General features: G+C 51.4%; 1 protein-coding gene across 1 annotated transcript in view; it reads right to left on the reverse strand.

Annotated features, from left to right (window-relative positions):
- The window catches only part of FNDC1 (fibronectin type III domain containing 1), a gene marked incomplete at its 5' end in the record, with an annotated part of 70,862 nt that overhangs the window by 43,115 nt on the left and 7,634 nt on the right, over nt 1–20,113 (reverse strand). The window contains 3 exons of the mRNA XM_080665576.1: nt 5,453–5,521; nt 5,971–6,057; nt 8,541–8,759. Coding sequence (XP_080521702.1) covers nt 5,453–5,521; nt 5,971–6,057; nt 8,541–8,759 — 375 coding nt within the window. The remainder of the gene's footprint in view (nt 1–5,452; nt 5,522–5,970; nt 6,058–8,540; nt 8,760–20,113) is intronic.

Below are 20,113 nucleotides of genomic sequence, written 5' to 3' on the forward strand. Positions count from 1 at the left end.
TGTATACAACTCTCCTCACACCTGGGAGTGTAGCCACTTTCACTGGCTTCTATGAACTGATCTCAGTTTTGTGCTCAGGTTCCAAGGTGAGCGCTCACTTTCAAGGTGTGGCTTCTATAAAAATCAAGGACCTCCAGGTGGTTCTGGGAATGACAGATACGCTCATTCACACAGTTCAAGAGAAAAAGTCCCTTCCCCATCTGGCTATCCATACCGTCAGACATCTTTTATGGGTCTGCTACAGCCATCTGGTAACCAACCCTCTTTAAGCTGAGGTGCACACTAAGAAAATTATCCAGATGGTTCGAATTCATTGGGGCTGAGATTTTTTAAGTGTTTGTCTGAGCCAGTGGTCGGCAAACTCATTAGTCAACAGAGCCAAATATCAACAGTACAACGATTGAAATTTCTTTTGAGAGCCAAATTTTTTAAACTTAAACTTCTTCTAATGCCACTTCTTCAAAATAGACTCTCCCAGGGCGTGGTATTTTGGGGAAGAGCCACACTCAAGGGGCCAAAGAGCCGCATGTGGCTCACGAGCCGCAGTTTGCCGACCACAGGTCTAAGCCAAATGGAATAGCCTCGCGGAAGGCTCCTGAAATTTTCTAATAAATCCCAGGGAGTCTTTTATCTGGAAAACAAAAGTCACAACTGCTGGGAGCAATCCCGTTCTCCCGAGTGGACTGCTGAGTGGACTCTAACGTGGCCGGACGCGGGACCTCCGCCGCTCTCGGCACCGCACCACGTGGGCTTCACTGAGACCGGCTGATACCATTATTACAGCCGTCCACTCAGAGGGTCAGTCAAGAAAACAAGGACCGTTGAGATTGGAGTAGACTTCAGAAAGCCAGACACCCGTGTCTCCTAAGTTGTGTTGTCAGCTACACAAACTGGCAACTATTCTTAAACTGCACAGAATCAAAACCTGTTCTTAAAAAAAAATCCCCAATTCAACACGATGCTTTGTCCACGTAGGGTTACAACTCGGTGCCCGTTAAGCTTGGTAGCTTCTGGTTTGGGCTTCCACAGGCTCTCGAGTCGGGTCACCCGCTGTCTGCATGACTTTGAGGCTCCCACTGACCTCATTTCCCTTCTTGGAGAGTGGTGTGTAGCGTTTGTGTGTTGTAATATAAGTCATATAAAGCATAGGTGAAGCACACATTAATTGCTAATTGGGGTTGTGATCATGATAAAAACAAAACCCTCATCAGATTCACTGGATGTGTGGGCAGCCCCCCACCCCCGCCCCAGAATGGAACCCAGGGTCCCATTACAGATTCTGCCACAATGCCTTGCACACAAGGGACACTAAATACATGTATTTCAAAGAACCAAGCATGAGAGAAAGAGACACTTAGTGTCACAGGTTTTTACAATAAAACCTCAAATATGAGCTTATCTATATCCAGACAACTTTTGTGCACTGTACACTGAGAGCTCTGTGCATTGCCTTCATCAACACTTAGCAGCGATCAGTCGCTCTAGCGAGTCCCTTCCTACTCTATTGGCGTGAGGATGAGTACTCAGCCATCATCTCCGGGCCTGCTCTCAGCTGGCAGGACCTTCTCCTTTTCCAGCAGAGTGTGAGGTGCCATTCAGGACACAGCTTTGAAGAGTAAGAGGTTTGACCCTCTCACGCCCCTGACACCCACTGCACTGACCTCCAAGCTTCGCAAAGAGGGCCTGGATCCTCACCCTCTGAAAAGGAAGGCCCACGTGCTCACTGGCCTTCCGCTCGCCATCCTCAGCCCCAGGCAGCGTCCCCACCATCCCCAACATCAAGGCTCAGGGCCACTGGCTGTGGGGCAGGAGGGCGCCCACCCCTGAGGCTGAGCAGATGATCCTCATAATACAGCGGGCATCACGATCACCTGGACAGCTTGAAACCACGCCCTCGGCTCCCACCTGTCGGGCCAGGCGCCATTCCAGAGCTTAGTGCACTGGGGATGAATCAGCATGAGGAGGAAGAGGGGATTGTCGGGGAGGGGGGAGCGCGGGTATGAGTTGGAAAAGGTGAAGGTGATCAGTCACAGCCAGAACACAGGACATGTGCTTTGCTGTCCCCACTCTGAGTCTGAATTCCCTGCCCCTGACATGAGCCCAGGCCCACAGCTGACTGACAGCTGCCAAGGTGGGTTAGCAAACGCCTCTCCACCTCTGTCTGCCAAGGGCTCCTTCCCCAGCAAGTTCTGACACGTGCCTCCTGAGACCTTTGTGACTGACTCTCAGACATCCCTCCCATGCACCAGCACCTGCAATGCTCACGCTGACGTCTCTCTTGAGCACACTTTCCTCTCCAGTAGGCCACCCCAACACTTCCACTGTTTACTGAGCGCTTGTGTGACATTTGGGTGGGCCAGCTATCTACCGATAAGGAGGAAGGGGATCTCATTTCTTTACTTTGGAATGGTGTCTGTCAGAATGTCACCCACCTTCACAATTTATTGGATCCCTACCAGCTACCTGGCAGGTGACAAACACCCTCAGAGTAACATCATGTCACCCCATTTATAGACACGCAGAGGTGAGGCTCCGAGAGGCAAAGGGAGAACTTGGAAGCCGGAAAGGTGGGCCCTCGGCTGGCGTGGAGCCAGGTGTGCAGTCCTGCAGCCTGTCCCCCCGCACTGCTCCTGTGCGGAGCTCCGCTGGCTGTGGTGGGGCCGCCCCCACCGCGCCGTGGCATGGCATGTGCCTGCCCTGGAAGAAGGTCCTCCGGTGCCTCACGGATGCCTCTGGCAAAGGATCTGGTCTGTGGGACCTGGAGTCACCGTCCAAGACTTGGTGCCATGGATCCCCACTTACAGGAAACGTCAGCTAAGTCCCCCAGGGCCTGGAGCTCCTCGGGAGGTTGCCCACGTGTCCCCTCAGATCCACCACTGCTCGTCCCCTGATGGTGGTCATGCTTCAGGGTCCCAAGGCAAGACCATCTGAGGAAGGGCCTGGTCGGCCACGCGATGGCCCGGCTGCCTGACTGGGGAGCAGGAGCAGAGCGGACTTACTGGACTCCTTTGACAATCCAACATGGACTCACTGTAGCCATGACAGTTCCCATCCAGTGCCGTGTCAAAACTGAGATCATGGAATGGGGCCCTGAGGAAGGGCCCAGAATACCAGAACCACAGGTCTGGACACTTGGATCAGGACATCTGGACACCCATGTGAGGGAACCCCCACCCCCACTCAGAGCTCCAGCCATCCAGCGCTTGAGCGTGGCTGTACCGGGGTCACACTCGGAGCCCGGCCGGACCCCCACTGCACGGGCCGTGCCGCCACTGCCACCACACCCGCTTCTGCACCGCGGACACCGCCCGGGGCCAGGACTTTGCCGCAGACCTGACTGTGTAAACGAGTCCTCTTCATAGCCCCGCCAGCCTTGAGGAATTCCAACCCGCAGGTGCAGTCAGCGCCGCTCCTCGGCCAGGCCCCCAGTGACCAGAGGCAAGAACTAGGATCTCAGATGAATGAGAGCAGCACTCAGTGGCAGACAACCTGGCCTGCCCGGACCACCCCAGCATCAGCAGCTGACCTGCAGGTGACCCTGACCTGACACGGCCCTGCCTCGCTCAGCACCCAGCTCTGGCCCACACACACTTGCCCGGTCGGGGCACATGCAGAGGAAGCAGCCTCTGACGCCTTCCCACTAAACAGGTATCGAGTGCATGCCAGGTGCGTGTCCCAGGCCCGGGAGGCGGAGATGAGTAAATCTAAGAGACCGGCCCTTGAGGGGCTCACCATCCAGGCCACGAACAAGAAACTGAGTTTTGCTCTCCAAATTGCATACTTAATAAAACTTAAAATTGCACAAGGAAATAAGGCCACAGACAATATTCATTCCCCATTGGCCGAAGACCTTAATTAAACTGCTCTGTGAAGAGAGGACACTGTCTGATTGGTAATTTGGCTCTCTGCAGCCCCGTGATCTGGCCCCAGTATTAGCTGAGGACGCCCTGAGGCAGCGGTATTGAAACTGCATATGATCCCAACGAGCCTAAAACTTCCCAGGGAAGGGCTGGGCGAAGGCAGGCGAAGTGGAGGCTGCGTCCTTGGCTGTGGGAAGCAGTCGGGCCTCCTGGCCCCGCCCACCCCAGTGCCTGTCTCTGTGCGTAACAGATTAGCTCAGATCCAGGGACAGGAGAAAACTAACGCAACGTCAGAAGTCTGCAGGGAGGTCAATAATAGGATCCAATACACGAAAGGACCTGGACACCTCTTCCCTAGGGATACAACAAAGGGATGTGCATTTGCATCTCGAAGGGAGCTGTGTGTGTCTCTGTGAATGTTTACTTGTGTGTCTTCAGGGGTAGAAACCTCTGAAATAAACTTCCTGTCCCATTTTACAGACGGCCAGGGTGTGCCACCTTCTGACGATCTCACTGCCAGTGTCTTCCAAGCTGTGCTCCTTGCCTTCTGCTCACTCTCCTAACCGTCACCCTCTCATGTACTCTCACTCCTTCAATTCTCACTCCAGCGTGCCTCCTAAAGCCATGTCTACCTCGGACTTCTGTCTCCCAACGTTCATTCCCGCCCCGGCAGCCGCTACAGGCCTCTCCAGCACAGCGCCCCACGCTCACCTGACATCCGGCATATTTGAAGAACGTATCACCCCTCCTCCAAAGCCAGTTTCCTTTTCTAATGTTTTATTCCTCCCTCCTTTTCCATATAAAAAGACTTGAATGCTGCCCACACCCACCAAATCTTAACTGAGAAGCAGAGTAGAGTCATTGGTTTTAATATACTCACCTTCCTCTCAATAGCGTAAGATTGATGTATTTAAATACATGGTTTATGAAAATAAAACACAGCTCCTCTCCCTGTTGCCTCGAGATAGTAGCCAACATACTCGAAAATAACTGCATGCATTTGGCATCATTTGGCATCATTAATTAAATATATTCAAGGAACACACAGAAATGTCAACACTTCTCTCAACAAATAAAACCACATGATTAGACAACATCAACATCCAAATGATAAAACATACATATACAAATATGGAGCAGAGATGGGAGGCAGGTCATCTAGCATTTCACCAACTAGCCCATGGTTTTAAGAAAAGAAGGACTTGATGCAGCGGATTAACCAATAAAAGCCACCGTTTGATGGGCCCCATCTGCTCATGCCATCCACAGGTCACAGAGCTGCAAACATGCCCGTCAGGCCAGGACTGCCATCTCCGCCACCACATTTGCCTGTTAATAGCACAGGGTACCCCCAGATGTAGACACAGACACCTCCCCACACCAGGACACGAGGGAACAGTGAGAAATGAGCGACACCGGCTGCGGGCTGGTCCACTGGGTGCACTGCAGGTTGACCAACACTGTGTGGCGTGTGCGTTAGTTCAGCGATGGGGACTGGATGAAGGTTTGTGAGCACATGTGTGTGACGGAAGCACAACCCTCTTGCGAGACGGTGCTTCAGTGAAGACATGAACCGGATGAGCACATAGTACCTGTGACGGTTTCATTAAATGGTCCTGGACCCTTAATGGGGAAACCATCAATCTGGATCCATTCACCTCCTAAATTAGGAAAATGCAACCTGATAGTTAGAAACGAGGACCAGAGGAGCTTCCACATTTCAGAGCATCCCTAACTGTTCAGAGCATCCCTAACATTGCTCTAAGTGGCCTTTTCAACAGCTTGAAAGGGATTGCCTCGGGCCATTTTAGTGACTCAGCACCTAAGCTCTATGGATAACACATCCTTTTAGTCTTCTGCACATGACTTATTCTAGTGAGCACTCAAAAATTTAGCACAAAACCCTAACAACCTACATTAACTGACTGTGAAAGAAGGGATAAATCTCTCCTGGTTTTTAGTCTGTCAGCTTGTTCTATCAATCTAAAAATACTGTTGTTCAGGACCTCTTTCATGATTCTAAACTTGTATTGACATGAAGAAGCAGGGAGGGACGTTTCTCCTAATCTTAGTAACAGAAACACAGCCTCCAATTCTAGGTGAGACTTACCAGGCAGGCTTTCCGCTCTGTACACGGGCCGGCTCACTCCACTGTCGTTTTCTGCAGTAACCAGCACAAAGTACACTACCCCCGGCTCTGAAACACACGGTTTGGATCAAGCCCCGTTTCAAATCTCCAAGAACGACAGTTTGATTCGCTGTCTTCCTTATACCAGTTACAACCAAATATAAATATTTGAATTTAGTGACAAGTCTAACTATAGCTTTCTCTCTCTATTTTTAACCAAAATACTAACATTCCTCCCGTGCAACTGAAATATACCTGACCAGAGAACACAACATTTATTAATTACAAAATTCATGGCATGTGAAATAAACCTGGATTTGAGAACAGTCAACAACAAAGCTTTTAAGCCTTTTAATGTGACCTTAATGTAGGAAGTAGGAACACACTGTCCACTAAATCCATGTTTCAACCGACCATGTCCGTACCTACAAACAACATTTCCTCATGAAAGCCCCAAATGGAAATCTTCAAAAATAACTAGAAGATGTCAACATAACTCATAAAATTTGGCACCTGGGGAATCTTCACTGCAATTAATAAAGCTCCGTGAAATACGTTCCTTCTCACAACTAAACAGTCCCCTTGCTGTGTCTGCAGGTGGTCTTTGACTCTTTCAACAAATACCTAGAAAAAAAGCTTCCTGGAATCTTGGAAATGCTAATCTTGAAATAATTGGGCTTCACTTTCTGACCTGGATCTAGGGGTCAAGGTCAAATGGCAGTGGTGTCTTTGGCTGAGCTGCTGGAGTTGTTGGGATGCGGGAGGGAACCAAGACACCAAGTTAGGACATGAGTGTGCCCTGAACTTGCCACCTTGAAAGAAAACTCTAGTGCTGCTGGTTTTCCTCAAGATGAATTATTATCTTAAGAAAGGTAAGTGGAAGAGCCAGCTCCTTGAAGAGATGGAAGCTGGCAGGCATTCCAGGGGATGGATGTGGGAGAGGTTAGAGTTAGTTCCATCGAAGGCCATCATGGTATGTGCATTCCTCAGAGTGAGAAGCGTTCCCCTAGCGCAGGGGTGGGCAAACTTTTTGACTCGAGGGCCACCATGGGTTCTTAAACTGGACCGGAGGGCCGGAACAAAAGCATGGATGGAGTGTTTGTGTGAACTAATATAAATTCAAAGTAAAGGAGCGGAGGGGAGAGCAAGAGAACCCTCCGCTCTTTCGGCTCCGCAGGCCGGATAGAACAGCCGAACGGGCCGGATCCGGCCCGCGGGCCATAGTTTGCCCACCGCTGCCCTAGCGGCTTCAGTTTCTCCAGCCAGAGCCCCAGGATACAGCCGCAAGGCCATACTGTTGGGGACACCTGCTGTGTGGGGACTGGTATGGCTTCTTTCTGACCATGGCAGGGTCTGGTGGCATTTAGGGTTTGGCACGACTTGCCGACTAACTGGGAGATACTTCAGGTTCGGACTGAATGTGAAATTAGGCTCTGCCAGGCACGTCCTCTCTCGGTCCTGAGCTTATTTGTATTTCAGAGAAATGTAATACACGTCTCTGCGTCCGCTGAGTTAACTCCTTGGAGTTGCTTGGGAGACCCTGCTGCTCAGTGAGCTCTCAGTCTCTCCGTTTGCATGTTTTTCTTCTCGGCGGCAAGCATAACAACCCAAGCCTTGAGCAAGCAAATGTGAGCCTGCACTTGCCTTTGGTCCGATAGGACCTCCACTTAACCCACAGTTGGACTCTGTGGGGCCGGAGGGATGTGGGAGAGATTCAGAGAAATGTATGGAACCGTGAGGAAGGAATCTGACCTCCTGCCTCCCTTCCATGCACCGTCTGCCCCGATGCCCAGAAAGCCTAATGTTGTAACTCAGAGCGGAGAAGGGACGTGTGGCAGGCTGTGGCCAGGAAGCTGGGAAGCACTGTTGAGTCCGATCCTCTGAAGGAAGGCGGCAAAACGCTAATGTGGCTCGGGGACACCTGGCTGTCACAGATGCTGACTTCCTTATGATGCATCTTAGGGTTGGGCCATGAGATGACTGGAGAGTAAATGGAGTTGCAGGCTCCTGGGATCAAAAGGGCAGAAGACAGAGGACCCACAGGAGGCAACCCAAAGCTCACGTTCAAAACCATCTGCACCTGCACCTGCACAACGTATTTGGGCAAAATTTCAAATACTCCAAAATTCCAGAATGAATTGCATGGGGAGAAATTTAACATCGTTGAGCAGATGTGGCTAAGCATACACACCTTTACAGGGACGGGTCACCTGAGAAATCCCTGATTATAAAACGGTTCATAACTGAGAAATCTCCAGATTAGTTGTCCGGTAGTCAAGTGTCCATGAGACAAAAAAGCACATTCAGAAAACTAAACATTGTTTCCGGCATCCATTGGGAGAGGCCCAGGAACACTATAGAGTTCAAGTGTAGGGCGGGAAGGCCCGTGGCAGGATGAAGGCCGTTACGCAACCGATTCATGCCCTGGCTTCCCGTTGCCAGGGAGCCACGTGAGCCTGGCCACACCCTGGCTCACAGTCACCTTAAGAGCGGAACCGGGAACAAGGTGCACAGTTGGCTCTGACGGGGAACAAGACCGGAGGGTCACTTACCCACATCCTCAATAAGGAAGGACTGCGTCTCCGCATTCACCTTGATGTACTTAAGGCTTTTCAGTGACTTCCCGTAGGCAATGTTGTAATGCTCCACGGGCCTGCTGGTAGCATCTTTGGGTGGGTCCCACGTGGCTTTCAGGCCCATTTTAGTGGACAGCAGTTTCACGTGCCTTGGCTTCAGTGGGTGGTCAGCTATGCAAACAGCGCAACTATCAACTGACGGGAATGGCAGGCTGGGAAAAGGAACTTTCTCCAGTGTTCTCTGACGTGGTTAGCAAGACAGCCAATGGCTTTTACTCTGATCCTCTAGACCCGTGGTCGGCAAACGGCGGCTCGCGAGCCACATGCGGCTCTTTGGCCCCTTGAGTGTGGCTCTTCCACAAAATACCACGGCCTGGGCGAGTCTATTTTGAAGAAGTGGCGTTAGAAGAAGTTTAAGTTTAAAAAATTGGGCTCTCAAAAGAAATTTCAATCGTTGTACCGTTGATATTTGGCTCTGTTGACTAATGAGTTTGCCGACCACTGCTCTAGACTTTAAGCACGGGCATGTTTGGACATGGTTACAGTATGACAGCAACGCAAACATACCAAACCCACAAGCTTTGAAGTGTTGGATGACTGTGGGTGGTAAGTTTAAACCGAAATAAACCCTAGGCCTTCTCCGCTGGCTTATGTTGCCTCGCTGGAGCGAGAATACCGAACTGGTCATTTGACATCTTCCCCAGAGGCATTCATATATTCAGTGACTTCTTATAGTTAATAGGTATGTTGCGTGGTGCCATGAGACAGCCTTTGCATCGCCTCTGAGGAGAATGACAAGAACGCTCCTGACCGGGCAGAATGCGCACCGTGTCTGAAGGAGGCAGCGGAAGCACTGGTTCCTGCAAGTACAACAAGCCAGAGCCGCCGCCTGAAGAGGTAGGCACGCCTCTGGTTTTAGCTGCAGGTAGCTAATTTAAGTATTTCCTGTTTTGTCACAGAAGAAAACCAAGTTATTAAGAAGCACATTACATTTGTATCTTCAATTGTGAGGTTCTAACATAATTTTTTCTTAATTTTTAAAAATTAGCCAAAATGAAACACAATATGTAAGTGATGTTGCAATGCCACATTCAACATAAATATATGGTAAAAATTCACACAACAGTCAAATTTGGGGCAAACAGGGATCTGAAACTGATTATTCAATGATGCAAGGCATTGTGGTGGGGGGCGGGGGGAGAGGGAGTAAAAAAAAAAAGCCAGAACCCTTTAAACTCAGTAACATTAAGAAAAATGAATGTGGACACTCGTGGAAGGAGAAAGGGGAGGGAGAATGTTTGTGATGACACAGATGGGTTAGTATGGGATTTTAATACTGCACGAAGTCCTGCCCAGGGCACTATGGCTGGTTCTATACCCTCCGCGTCCTCTTCCCACAACTGCCGACCGCCTCCAGAGTAACATGTAGAAGAGGAGAGCACGCCTGTGGCCCTCCCTGCCAGAGAAACTCAAGGAATAAAAAAGAATGAAAGAAAGAAAAAAGTTATGAAAATGATTTCAAAGCATCAGAGACAAAGTGCCGCGTTGGAGCGGAAAGTGCGCTGTCGGGCTGCGGGCACGGGTGGAACCCACGTGCGGAACCCACGTGCGGTCCCTCCAGCCTCAGCAGGAGCTCCTGGGACCGCGGTGGGCGGTGGGCGGGCCGTGGGCGGGGCGGGCACGGGGCGGGGAGGGGGGGGGGGGAGGAGACCAGGAGGACAGCACCTGCGATGGCAGGTGAGCGCTCGGGCTGCTCTCCATTCGCTCTCGCGGACCTTCCGGCCCATGAGGAACTGCAGGGCTTTCTCTGCCGGAGAACAGGGGTTCCCCTTCCTCGGTTCCCTGCGTCTCCCCTGAGCTTCCCTAAGAACTCCACCTGCTCTGCCCCCTGTCGCCTAACTTTTTCTAGTTGCCGTCAGTCCCTATTTCCCGAAACAGCAGAAATCGCTCCTGGATTCCGATGCTCCACACGGACCCAAAGACAGTGGCAACAAAGCAAGTCTCGGAAACCACAAAGCCATTCTCCTGCGCGAGTAACGCTTTCCTTACGGTTCAGTTTCCAATCTCCCGAAGAAGCTGTGGCCCACACTCTGCAGTGAGGGGGACCGCCCCCCCGCCCACGTTTTCCACGGGGCAAGTGTGATCCAATCCGCGCACAGCAGCCTGGGCCTGAAAACCATCTACTCTTGTCACTGGCATCGGAACAGAACACCCTATAAATACCAGGACACTCAGGGTTCTCCCCGCCGATGCTTTGCATCTACCCTGGGACACGACATAGAATAACGTCTCACTCACACGAGAACCCACGCTGTAATGGTTGCATCAGCCCGGCGTCAGGAGAGACGCAAAATCTCACCGCGCCGAAATCAGATGCACACAGAGGAGGAGGGCAAACTGTCCAAAGCCTCGTGCCTGTCACTTCATTCTGCTTCCGATCTCCCTGTGTGTCCACAAATGAGTTCGTTTGTTCTCCTGTTTTTATTTTTTTATGTTTTTTAATCCTCACCCGAGGATATTTTTTCCATTAATCTTTTTTAGAGAGACTGGAGGGGAGGGAGAAAGGAAGAGATAGAGAAACATCGATGTGAGAGAGATGCATCGACTGGTTGCCTCCCACCTGCACCCTGACTGGGCCAGGGATGGAGCCCACAACCAAGGTACTTGCCCTTGACAAGAATCAAACCCGAGACCCTTCAGTCCTTGGGCCAATGCTCTAACTACTGAGCAACCGGCCACGGCTGCTCTCTGGCCAGTGATCAAGTACCATCAAGCAACATCTCAATTCAGTATGTGGCTGCACCAGCATTCAAACATATTTTTTAAAAGCCAGATGGTGTAAAACTACATAAAAATGGGCGCGTGAAAGACAGGAAAGGGGGTCTTACTGAGTGCCTCCCACCTAACCTGACATTGTAGGACGTGCTCACAACACAGCAACCGCGAGGAGCTGTTGACCCCCTCGTGCCGCAGGTGCGGAAAGCGGGGCCTGCAGCAGGGAGGTGAGCGCTGCCCAGAGCCACGGGCTGCACCAGACAGGAGCCAAGGCCAACGCTGGCTCCCACAGCTACCAGACCTCCCGACTCTGTCCCTGCTCATGAAGGACCAGTGACTACTTTCCCTGAATATGAATTAATCTAGGAAGCCACTGCTCTCCTAGAACCAACTGGGAAACCCCACGGCTGTGTGAGCCATTTCCTCCACCGTCTACCCCAGCTTCCCACGCCACTCTCCTCTCTGGGGGGCACTCCTGCACCCACCCCTAGTCACCTCCCTTGTGCTGCTGTCCTCACCCCTCCTCTCTGGAATACATGGAGTACGTGACTCATGCCTTCTCGGGGATATCTGCATCCTTACAGCAAAACCTTAGCACGAGGCATGACTGCCCAACATAAGCATTTGAGGCCTTACACAGTGACCCAGTGAAGGCTGATTTGGAACACAGAGGCCTTTGGGGGACCCTAAAATCATACCTTTGGGGCAACCTTGGGGTCAGTCTCCTTATAAGTTCTGAATGTAGGTTCTCTGTGGTCCTTAAGCCAATACACCCCCACACCTCCCCTCACCATAACCCCAACACACACAAACGGGGCCAAGTAAAAAGACACTACAGTGACTTGTGTCGGAGGTGTTTGCATTCCCGGGATTCCCGGTGACTTTGATAGTTAAGATTGATATCATGATTGATTCTTCCTAGTGACCGTCATCGTTGCCATACGCAGAAAGGACTGGACGAGAAGAGGAAGGGCCAATGTGCATGAACTTGGATTCCGAAAGCTAATTCTTGGGGCTGGAAACATGACAATATGTTCTACTCGCAGTCATACTGTGTAGGCCGCGTGACCCCGCCCCTTAAATGTGAAGTGAAGGCCTAAGGAGATGAAGTTGGTTTCGGGGGCTGCGGGCTGGGTTCTGTGCTACAGGATCCACACTCTGGGAGCTAAAGGTGAACTATGACAACGTGGTTCCTTACTATGCTCAAGCGTTCTCAGAAACTTACAACAGACCACCCTCTCTGCTGGACAAAGGAAGCCCATGACCTTCTGAACAGTGTTCAGCATTCTCATCTTTCCTAATGGGTGCGTTCTGCAAAGCTCTGTTCCCACGGACAGCCTCTCTACAGATAAAAAGGACGAACCCACAGTCAGTGCCACAGGAATTCAAGGCCCAACAGAGAGAGCACTGGTTCCTCACAGAGCCCACATGACAGGTTAGGGCCCCGGCAAGCGGTGTTTGCACCTCCGCGGGATGGAAAGTGAGGAAATGAGCTTCAGCTGCAGCAAAGGGATTTGGGGTGAAGCAAAAAGAATTTCCTGTCCGTGTCCTCCCCGCCTCTCCCCACCCAAGGCTGTCTTTGATGGGGACGGATGCCGAGGTGCTCCAGACAGAAGGAGGAAACCACTGGGTCTGCTGTGGCTCAGGCCGTTTCATCCCATGACAGAGGCATTGCTATGCTTCATACAAGTAACCTTGATCCACATTCAACAATATTTTGCCAGGTGCCGAGTGGCAAGATGATATTCTGGTGACCTTTCTGATACCTGGCAACTGCCAAGCGAGACAGCTGCATGCCGTGGCTCCCATGAGGCCTCTGCTGGTCCGTTGGGGAACGGGACATGAGGGTACAGCCAGCGCCTAGTTTTCACTCTGACCCAGCTCCAAACTCCAGGTCTTATCCATGCAGGCCACTTCGGTTCAAGGTCTAACTGTGGGTCTGCATCTCCTCTAGGATGGAAACCAAGCTTCCAATGGCTCTGCAACATCTGTCCTCAGAGGGTCCTCAGCTTCTGCAGAGCGGCCTCCAGGGGTCCTCCAAGGCTGACAGCGCTCTCAGAAGCCTGAGTCCAGAGCTAGGTCCCCAGGGCCAGCCTGGCCTGACCAATATCCTCATGGCCCATGCATCATGGTAGACAGGGGCACATACCTCACCTGCCCCTCCCTCATCTTTACACTCTGGCATCTCTCCTGGCACCCAGTATGCCCACATATCTGGTACTCATGTAAAATGCTGATGGATTCAAGGAAAAAATGTTAGGAGGATTTAGACTAATGAGGTCAACGGAGGGTCTCCAACCCAAACACCTCCAAGGACCAGAAAGATCAAGCAGATGAGTGAAGACATATCAAGGCATGTACCCTCCATCGAGAGGCATGATCTCGGCTTTTAGGCACCTTTGACAAATACCTCATGGAGGGGACGGACTAAGGGATGAGGACATATGGACGTTTCCTAATATCCCAGCAGGCTGTGCGCTCACACCACTGGGCATGACCGTCAACCTGAGGTCATGTCGTGGCTTCCCTTCAGAGCGAGGACCAGGACCACCTGCCTCTCCTTCCGGGGTTTCCCCTGTACTAAGCACTGACCCGCCAAGTATCTTCCTGAGGTTATGGGTGGGGGTTCCCCTCCCCACCTCCCGGTTTCAAAAAATGAGAAAGACTCATTCTTTAGCCAACTCCAAAGCCAAGTTGACATCTGGGCAGAAAATCCATTCCTGGCCTGTCCCATTCCAATCCCAAATTTTGCCCAGCTCATGCCGTCCACAGCAGCCCACCAGAGTTTCAGCAAGGAGTTGAGATCACAGCACAGAGAAATCCAATAATACAATAGCAGCCACAGAGCAACGTCCTAATTTCAACAGAAGTCCCTCCCATGACAGAATTCCCAGGTATAAAGTCCGAGGGTGAAGCCTACTCAGTCTTGTGGCTTAATTTCAATCTAAAGAAATTAACGTCCCCATTTCTTTCCTCTCAAATTGATTCTGTTTCGCCTCAGCCAGAGAAGACCCGTTGAGCTGCCCACATGGGGTCTGGGTTCTCTTAGCAAACTCGGTCTCTACCACCTTTCCCTGGACTTGGTGTTGAACCTTCAGGATTGCCTGGAGTAAAATAACCGACTCCATAGACTCCCACTCGCCTCAATTCTTACAGCCCGAGATGCTAACGTCTCTGCGGGGCAGCGAATCCAACATGTGCTGTGTGCAGGACACGTCCTAGCTTCGTCTACCAGCAAAGCCCTGGTCCGAGGCCTCCCCAGGGCCCACTCAGCCTCTGCACTTTCCAACACGCAGCTCCGAAGCCAAGAAATTCTGGGATTTCGATTAGTTCAACTTGGGTTTATGCCACTCCAAGTCAGACCCTAACGGACAAAGAGACTATTAATCAAGATCTTCTATGGAAGTCGAAAATAACATTTTGAAGCAACCCCAGCAGCCAATACGTTTGGTCCCAAAAGGCTGCCAGTGCAGACACACCCAAAGAACCAAAGGCACGGGCCAGCCCAGCGGGGACGGCTGCCATTCCCAGCCGAGCGCCCGGGCGGCCCACCCAGGCTGACCATCGCTCGGGAGCAGGAAAAGTCAGCCTTGGTTAAGAAGAAAACCCCCGAAGGAATGTTAAGGGCTTTTGAAATAAGCTAGACCCTTAAAACCCCAAAAATTCAAAAATCATTTAAGTATTCCAAGGATTGCTCTTTAATGCAACAAACCCTCGTGTTTATGTAAGTCTCCCTGCTTCATCTTTGTTTGAAATTCTAGTTTTACTTTCCACTGGAAACCGCCAAATACTTCCCAGACCCTGAAATGAAGAAAACACAAATCTCAGTGAAACCCTGAGTGTTTGACCAAAAATCCAGTCAGTCGGCCAGGAAAGGTCGGGATGTGCTAACATCGCAGCACAGCTCAGGGATAGGCATCAACGTGACCTTCAACTTTGAGACGGGTTCCTGGGAGAGGTGGGAAAATCCAGCTATTGTCCATAAGACACCAGACAGCTCAGGGAAAGTCCGAAGTGTAGGAACAGCCAGAAGGTTGGCAACATGTGGACAAAACACTGAAATGACTGCGTTTTAAATAATTTTTCAAATGGATGTTGGGATAGTATTTGCCAAATAATTATGACCCTTCCCTAAAAAAAGAAAGAAAGAAAGAAAGAAAGAAAGAAAGAAAGAAAGAAAGAAAGAAAGAAAGAAAGGAAGGAGGAAAAGAACAGAAAGTAGAGGTTGTTTTGCAACCTGGTGGGATAGCCTGATCCCAGTGAAATTGACAGCTGGGAGCTGAGATAATGCCTCCGCTGGCCTTTCTCAGCATGCCTGGGGCTCAGTGAAAGTTTTCCACAGTTGGCGTGGCTCTCTAGGGGTAACAGAATAAAGAATGAAACCCAAATCTAGGTCTTTGGAGTCCTTAAACTTAAAAACCACTCCAGCGAGCTGAAAGAGCTTTGCAAACAGGACCTGTGACCCCACCACGGGAGGCCCCACTGCACGGTCCTCCCATCAGAGATAAACACCAAGGCCAGCAGCTGGCCTGGTCCCTTGGGGAGCCGGGGCGCAGGGCTCTCCAGACTTCATCCCTAGTCCACAGTCCTCAAAACCCAACCCATCGCCCCGTGTCACAGGGACTGACTGGAGTCTACCCCATGCCCAGTGTGCTGTCCTGTTTACCTGGTGAGGGGGTAAGCCAGTGCAGTGAGAACCTAGAAGATTCCAAATGTCCCAGGCCGCTGTGTGTGGCTGGGTCCCAGTCCCTCACTGCCCTCAGCGCTTCCTACTGAACAGAGCTGCCAGCTGTGTCCTGCCCACCTCTGCCATGGCCTCTCACCCCTCAGGCCTTTTCCAGTATTTTGATAACAACAAAGCATCATTTATTCTCACTAAAAGGCCAACTTGGCATGCATACATGCCAATGTGCTTAGAAGGGCGCTAGATGGCTGCTGAATACAATGGTGATCACATTTTTCCCCATCAGCTCAGAAGCCAAATGGTAGAGCCATCAAAATCTCCCAGTCGTTAAGTACAGCTTGTCTGGATCCCTTTCTGTTCTTGCCAGACGGCCAGCGCCGCCGCCACCCTCGACGGTCTCTGTGAGTTCTCTACCTTGAAGAGTCTCAGGTGGCCACGTGTCACAGGAAGAGGTGGGCCTCGCACTTGGCTTCCGTAAACTGCTCTCCCTGGTGCTGCTCACAAGCTGGCCCTGCCAAGGCCACCGGGCTCCCCTGGAGGCACGTGGGAACCTCCAAGGACAGAGCCCTGATGGAGCCGACAGCACTTTCTCTCCTTCCCCTTCCCCTCAGGAATTGGCCCCAGCCTCCCACCCCAGGCACCCTGGCTGCAGCCACCATCCTGTGATGCTGGTAAACAAAGGCTGTGGTTCAAATGCCATACTGTTGCCTGAAGGGTAATGACTCCTTATGGACAACGTTTGCTTAGAATGTCCTAGATTCTAGGTTATTTGTATTTGGGGAAAACAGGTGAAGCGAGAAAGTCCAAATATTTGTTAATATAGTTTACCTCACATTATTCCCCTTCATTATCTTTTCTGTCTCCACCCACCCCCTAACATGGGAAAGATCCACAAAGCAGAAAAACACAAAAATGGAAAATAAAATGAAGCAGCAAGAAATGCTGTTTCAGAATAACAGTGGAAAAACTAAAATCAAATTCTCAGGCCCAAAGGTTACTCTGAAAACGAATCTGCCTTCCTCCTCAAGATGTTTCCTGAGACAGTTAAAGTTTTTTATTCGTCTCTTTAGTCAAGTTTACCAGCTGATTTATGACAGTTTAGCAGCTTGCTTTGAATTCAGACACTGCCCTGGTAGACACTGTGGGTGGGTACCCTGAGCCATCCCCAGCTTCTTCTTCTTCTTCCCTTGCCTTCTTCTACAAGAAGCACCCTCCGCATCCCTTGCAGCTAGGGGTGGTCATGTGATCCATTGCAGCCAATGACACCTATGAGGAAGTGACTGCTGCCGCCACTACCAGGAAAGCATGATAAAGGGGTCAGGATCTGCTGTCACGTGCTCTTGGCCTTTTGTCTCTTCCTCCTTCCCCCCTCTGGGATGTCAGCATGATACCTGGCGGTGCAGCAGCCATCTTGGAACATGAAGTGACGAGTCTGAGAAGGATGACCTGGCCTGGGATGCAGGCGTGGGAAAATGGGGAGGTCCAGAGTCCCTGACAGCCTCTGCTCCCCGGCTTATTGGTGAGTGAGCTAAGCCATCCCCTGACCTGTGTGGCCACCGTTATTAAGACATGGTGTTCTCAGCAGCTCCGCCCATTGCCACCTGATGTCATCATCTTTGAATCCGTAAAATCGAGTCACCGTTCTTCTCGATTTCTAAGTGCAAGCTGCTTTGTTTTAAACTTGAATTTCTTTCTGCATGCTGTTTCTAAGGGATTTGGTTTTGACAATGTCAGTGCTTTCTTAGTTGCTATGCCATGGACTTGAGTAAGTACATCTGTCCAGAGAAGGATGCGGCCAGAAATTAGAGTGAGTTTCACCAGCAGCGCTGGCGGAACCTGATCGTTAGGATTTAAGGTTTTTAAGCTCTTGGCCATTTTATTCAGGAACCAATGGAAGCGAAAGCTACTGTTCCGGAGAGAAAACAAGGATGTTTCCCATGTAAGGCATGAGCTTCCCGAATGGTTTAGGCCAGTGGTCGGCAAACTCATTCGTCAACAGAGCCAAATATCAACAGGACAACGATTGAAATTTCTTTTGAGAGCCACATTTTTTAAACTTAAACTTCTTCTAACGCCACTTCTTCAAAATAGACTCGCCCAGGCCGTGGTATTTTGTGGAAGAGCCACACTCAAGGGGCCAAAGAGCTGCATGTGGCTCGCGAGCTGCAATTTGCCGACCACGGGTTTAGGGAAATGAAATTGGAGGAACTCCATAGATACATTTATTTACAACGACGATGAGGAAACAAGGGCCCCTGAAGAGAAGATGCCTCTGGGTGGGCAGGGAATGACGCGCTTGGTGAGCCTCAGGGACCTGCACACAGAAGCCGGTCCTTTCCAGGTTTGGTGGGACCTTTTGCACATTCTTCAAGTTCAACTCGCAGCTGAGCAATGGTTTCTTCAAGAACTCCCATTGCCTGCTGGTCCGGCTTCAACTCAGCCTACTTATAAACTGCTTGACATGCCCGCCAAAAAAAACTCCCTAAAAATTCATTCCTTTTCCCAAAATGTGAAAGTCATTGTCTAACTATGTTAAACACTTGGGCATTACTGTCGTTAAAATCACCACTCATCTTCCCCAGCAAGCTCCCTGAGAAACAGCCTTAGAACAGGCCAAACCAGTGTTGTGGCGAGGTAGGTATGAAACAGTAAACGAAGCAGACGTGGCCAGAAGCCACAGGCAGATACTTCAGCCCCCCATCCATCAGAAAATAATAGGAGGAGATGGGGGGCGGGGCAGAAAGTGGCATTTAAAACAGCAGGGCCAGGGCATCTGCCAGTGCGGAGGCAGCGAGGCGGCTCCCCCGCGTAAGGAAGTCAGAGAGCCAGGCCTCTGGGAGAACGAGGCTGCTCATCGCACCCGCTATAGGTCTCGGCTGGAGGAGAAAATCTATGAAAGAAAGGCAGAAATTGTACTGAAAAGGACAAAAAGGCATAGGTCAGTCAACATCCAAGTGCGCCCTCCAGGCAGAGCCCGCAGACAAATATGGGTTCCCTGGCTGGTCTTGGAATTCTGTGTCCCTGTGTGAAGCCTCCAGGGCTGGACACTTGCTACACTTGCCACCGTGATGCCGTTATTTCCGGCCACGTTGGTCCCAGGGTCTTTATTAAGTGTGTGTGGCCTGTGCCTCCCAGCGGGGCAGCGGGTCGCCCACAGCAGCTCCGAGTTGATGACAATCGCTCCCTTTATGGATGAAGGCTCTCGGCAGGCCTGAGCTGCGACGGGCCCGCTGGATGTGCGTGGGACTCTGGAACTTGGGGCTGACAGTGCAGCCCACGTGGTCCCCACCCAGGGACTCGCCCCAGCGCCGGGAGCCGTGTGAATCCCTTCATCCACGCACGGGGAGCATGCTGGCTGGCAATCCACCTGTGATGGGTGAATTGTGTCTCTCCCCCCACCGCCCCCCGCCACCAAAGGATGTGCTCCCAGGACCTGGGAATGGGGTTTTTTAAGGTGTCATCAAGTTAAGATGACGTCATGCTTGGTGAGCATTGTCCTTCATCCACCAGGACCAGTCCTCTTAAAGAAGACACGGGGAGAACCGGTGGGAGGCACGTGGGATCGCTGCGTGATTTCTTACAATTGCACGTGAATCTTCAACTATCGCATAACCCTTTAAAGCCATTGTTAAAATAGCCTTCTGTAGCCACGGGGACGTTAAAAGCAGTGGCCTTGTGCCCGGCAGAAAGGAGGGCACCACGGTGGACGCCTGATAAATGGCCACGTCAAGCTTCCTTGGAACTGAGCCCCCGTAAACGCAGTAAGCCTGGGGCTCACAGGGCCCCGCGGCCCCACTGCCCTTGCCTGGCCGGAGGAGATCCCTTCTCTCACGCCCCTGGGAGGCCACACCCGACCATTCGGACCTCTGGGCTCCCCCACCCTGCCCAGCCCCGGGGATCCCGGCCACAGGCGACTGACTGTCCATGGAATTTCCTCTCCAGACCAGCTTGGCGTCATCTCAAATTAGGAGCCACAGATACACACTCTGGTCACACTGTTCACTACGATGCTAACTGGTTCCAGCATCAGTGCTGGCGCTAGGGGACCCACTGGCCACCCTTCTTCCGAGAACAGCACAGCCTCGTCCCC

The sequence above is a fragment of the Plecotus auritus genome (genome assembly GCF_963455305.1).
Source record: "Plecotus auritus genome assembly, chromosome: 4".
Classification (NCBI taxonomy): Eukaryota; Metazoa; Chordata; class Mammalia; order Chiroptera; family Vespertilionidae; genus Plecotus; species Plecotus auritus.